General features: G+C 40.5%; 1 protein-coding gene across 1 annotated transcript; it reads right to left on the bottom strand.

The window, feature by feature from the left end:
* Positions 1–2,089, bottom strand: pdcb (phosducin b). Its single transcript, XM_085376483.1, has 3 exons — positions 2,044–2,089; positions 700–848; positions 1–516 (listed from the first exon to the last, which is right to left on the bottom strand). Exons 1-3 carry the CDS (start codon positions 2,087–2,089, stop codon positions 1–3), a joined length of 711 nt encoding a protein of 236 aa, XP_085232609.1.
* Positions 2,090–4,452: the final 2,363 nt, after the last annotated feature.

Here is a 4,452-nt window from a genome sequence, read left to right as displayed (position 1 = left end):
TTACTCTATGTCGTTCTCTTCATCGTCTTCCATCTGAGGCTGCTCTTTCTCTGGCAACAGGCCGTAGCTGTTGAGGAAACCCTCCACGTCAGTAGCAAAGAATTCCTCATTTAGATGCTGTGTGCAGGACAGGAAGTTTCCCAGTAGCTCTCCAGCTTTGTACACGAGCAGCGTGGGTAAATATTCATCCGAGAAGCGCTCGGCGGCACCGGAGGCGACGGCGTCAATCTTGCAGAACTTTACGGTGGGATACTCAGTGGCCAGGCAGTCAAGGCAGCTGTTGAGTGCCTCGCAGCCTTTAATCCCATTCTTGTAGATGTGCACAACCACAACCGTGCTGTGATGCTCCTTTTCAATAACTTCTAGGAAAGCCTCTCCACTGTCCAGGTCATACACGCCTTCAAACCTTGGCCCAAAGCTGAGCTTGTCATGCATCTCTTGCATGCACCGCTTTCTGTAGCTCTTTAGACATCCTTCATCCTCCTCCTTAAGCAGTTCATACTCTTGGACACTCATCTGAAGGAAGTGTATTAAAACAGTAGTTACATTTTTGGGTTGATATTTATGTGCAGCATTTGGAATGGCAAACATTTGCTGCTCGAGGCCAAAGTTTTCTAAATTAACTGAGAATTTCTACAATTTCCTGCACATCGGAGTTAAGAACTGGTTTAGCGCTGTGGGAACTGGGTTGTGTCATACCTTGCGGTTAAGGTTTCCTCTGGAGGTATCTTCTGCTTTGCTGGGGGATGACATTTGTCTCAGCAGTTCCCTTTTTGCAGGATTCAAGTTTTCTTCGTCCATGCTTTCCAACTTAAACCTCCTCCAGTCATTGATCACCCCTTTGGGGCCTACGGAGAAAGCAGATAGTTGTTTGTGTTCAGGGAAATTACTAATGTCTGTGCTAAACTATTTATGAACGCAGAGTGGCGAGAACGAAACAGGAGTGGGAAGGCAGATGCTTCAAGAGACAGGATTTAATTCATGTCTGTCAGTCCTGCGTGTGGGAGCTGTGCTTTTATAAAGCAGCAGTCATACAAGTCTTGGTTTTAACAGTGATGTCGTATATATTTATGTTTGAAACCACTGGTCACGCTTATGGATAAGGAAGTGTACCAGTTACCTCCGTGTTGCATAATAAAAAGAAGATTAGCATCTGTTAACGTCTTACAATCCTCCAGGTCACTGATGTACGGTGGCTCTGAGAGGCCAAACGGTCTGCAACTTAAGAAAACACCAGCAATAAAAAAAAATGCTGCAAAAGCACACAAAACACAACGGAAACAGGAAAAAAGAAAACAGAAATAGAAAAAACAAAAACGGAAATAGGAAAAAACAGATTTCCAAAAGCACAAGGGAAGTGTTTGTGGGGAGACAATAACTCGACGGACCAGTTGCAGTTTTTTCCTATTTTTGTTTTCTTTTTTCCTAAATCCGTTGTGTTTTGTGTGCTTTTGCAGCGTTTTTCTTATTGCTGGTGTGTTCTTAAGTTCCAGTCCGTTTGGCCTCTCAGGGCCACCGTACTGATGGCTTGTTTAAAGCTTTGATTTTCAAACAATAAAAAACATCCACAGAGAATTTTATTTAAAAAGATGTGCAAGAGTGTCAGCAAACTCTTCTTCTATTTCTACACTTCAGTTTAACACACACGGCCCAGTTTTATAGAATCGTCCGTGTGATAGATTGGAAATGTTTATGACCGGAGAACTGTGATGCCAAAATTCATGCTTGAGATTTAATTTGAACAGTAGCTTGTCCTAATTTCTTAAGATATGCTTGTTTACCATGTGACTCAGACACATCCTAACCCATGTCAGGTTGCGTTAGGTTGTGTTTGAGCCACAGCCTGGCCCTAATCTTTGTCAGGTTGCTGATGAAGTGGTGGACGTGAGGTTGAAGTGCCCAGACTCTGCAGATTTACACTTCGCTCTGCTTTTTTACTCTAAAAACGATTTTCTTGATGAACAATCTCATAGTGTTTGTGAAAACACCATAAACACAAAGTGTCAGTTCCTGTGTGAGGTTTTAAACGCCATGTCGCCTCACCTGTTTGGGTCGCGGTCTCTTCCAAGTCAATCAGTCGCTCAGACATTTTCCTGGTTGGTTAGCTGGAGGACGAAAATCGAGAAAATGCCGACATGGCGCCATTAATGATTTAGATAATGTTTGGGTTGTCACTGCAACAGATTTAGAGTCACTGCTACTGGATATCCGGTGACTTCCACGATTTTTAATTAAATTAATGCAGTCTAAGAGGATTACTGACCTGCGGCAGACTTGCGTGCTTGCTGTAAGTCCTTAAAGCTACTGCTTGAAGAATGAGCTGATGAATGTGGTCACTAAAATCATGAAACGCAATCATAAACACAAGATTACAAAATCACAGTGATGCTGCAAATTTAGTGATTAAAACAGATGTGTGAATGCAACAGAAACTACACATTTAGATGCATTAGCATATTCTTATTGCAAATATATTCTTAGTGCAAATACTGGTAAAATTACCATCTTGCTAAACTTTTGACCTTCGCACTGCTTCCTAATGTCTCTGTGATGCTGCTGTTTGCACAGGTAGGTTGGCCTACATCCACCTCTATGCTGTAGCCAATATCTGATTGGATTAAATGATCTGTCCCCAGGGTTCCAGGTACTGCAGTCCTGCTTCCTGTATGCAGTCACAATGCTCATCTGGGGTAATGATCTTTATGACGGCAGGTCTAAGTTCCTCTAAGGTCACAGTTTGCAAGATGTAATTTTCTGTGATTAGCTCTAGCATTAGCAAATGGAGCTAGGTAAACAGCCTATACTTGTTATTATTATTACTATTATTATTGTTATTATTATTATTATTGTAGGTCTGTTTCTCTGTGTGTTGGTGAGAAATTGACGTCTCGTAACCATCTGACTTCCAATTAGTCACAGACCCGTGACTAAACTCAGCACTGTCAGAATGAACTCTTTGTTTGTGTTCTGCGCAGAAGCTTTTACTTTAAGTCATCAAAGAAACGAAATGAGAATAAACAAAAACAGCCCCTTGGATACATAACGTGGCAACATAATGTAAATTATACACATGAAACATAAAAAAGGCCCCAAAGTCTGTGTATGTAAGCAAAACACACTGACCAAATAACTCGTATACTTTAAATGATTTCGTTCAAAACTCAACTTCACATTTCTAAACCCGCCTGTGTGACTTTTTACTGCATTATTAACAAAGGTTGTCTTACCTCCCACGGTCACAGTGAGGTCCTCCCTTTGTAGCAGCAGATAACCTTGCACTGATCTCCACTCAGTCACTTCACTGAGCTATCTGTTGCTGGACGGTGTGTGTTTTTGCGTGCTTGTGTGTGTCTATTCCAGCCAATGAAATTGGTCTAATGGAGATTTCAAAAGCAACCCTGTACGCCGAACAGAAATAGAGCGCAGATCCTAAGAGGATTTCACTTCAGCAATTAGAAGACTCGACTTGATAAAGGCCTGACTACACTCGACGAAGAAAGAGAGAGAATGACAAAAAACTGAAAGAAAAACGTTTCTTTTTTAAAAAGCTTCTTTTCTTTTTTCTCCCATATCGCACATTTAATGCATCACTTGATCAGGCAGCTGATAAAAGCCATCCCTATTCAAGAGCAGTACACAAGAGCCACTGTGTTGCATTTTTTATGAGCAGCGCATTAAGAGTTAACTCGAGGAAAAGCACCATATCCCCAAGATGAACTTTCAAATAAAGTGATCCTGTCTGGAATTCAAAGTTCTTCCAGGCATAGAGCTTCACACGAAACACATGACGGGAATCTTTCAAAACACAAAACACCGCTAGCTAAGGGTGGGGAATATCTAGTGATATGCTTTGTCATGTGCTTCCCGACTGTTTTCCACACAAAAATCCCACTCATTCATTTCTAAAACCTAGATTTCCCTCACAGGTAGATTGGTCGTTACGTTTCAGAATTATGTAAAATTTTATTTTGAGGTAAAAAAAAAACAAACAAAAACAAAACAATGTCAACATGTGATCCTGTTTTATTCACTGGTTATAACCAAGTAAGAAATACTGAGAATATTAAGAAACACAAGTAGTAAGAACAAAGCAGAGACAACTGTGAAAGTTGTGTGTGGTTAGGTAATTAAGTTCTTCAAGTTAGGACAGAGTTCAGCACGAGCTTATAAAACCTAAATTCTTGTTATAGTTTTGTCATGTAATGCGTGTTGTCTCCTTGCATGTCTCCACAGCTCAAGAATTTCCGCTTTTAAGCGACAAAAGAGGAAGACGTGATTTCCTTTGGTTTAAGAATGTATGCATCTGTTCCTCAATATTAAAATATAACTAACTAATATTACTAATCAGGAGGACGTTTATATGGATAACAAAGCAAATTTTATCCCTTCCTGTTTTTATATTTTCCCAAATACGAGTGCTTGTTACTGATCCTTAAACAACAACATTACGCA

The sequence above is a fragment of the Diplotaxodon limnothrissa genome, linkage group LG17, assembly GCF_057381915.1.
Source record: "Diplotaxodon limnothrissa isolate DT_005_m linkage group LG17, D_limnothrissa_male_GT1.1, whole genome shotgun sequence".
Classification (NCBI taxonomy): Eukaryota; Metazoa; Chordata; class Actinopteri; order Cichliformes; family Cichlidae; genus Diplotaxodon; species Diplotaxodon limnothrissa.
The sequence above is the reverse complement of the archived record's forward strand: the minus strand, read 5'-3'. Positions and strand labels throughout refer to the sequence as shown.

Bases quoted from the DNA above. Each gene is read 5' to 3' on its own strand.
- pdcb (XM_085376483.1), bottom strand. From the start codon at position 2,089: ATGTCTGAGCGACTGATTGACTTGGAAGAGACCGCGACCCAAACAG. The intron at 849-2,043 runs GTGAGGCGACAT...CTTTCTCCGTAG, and splicing joins AGAGACCGCGACCCAAACAG to GCCCCAAAGGGGTGATCAAT. The intron at 517-699 runs GTATGACACAAC...CACTTCCTTCAG, and splicing joins GAGGAAACCTTAACCGCAAG to ATGAGTGTCCAAGAGTATGA.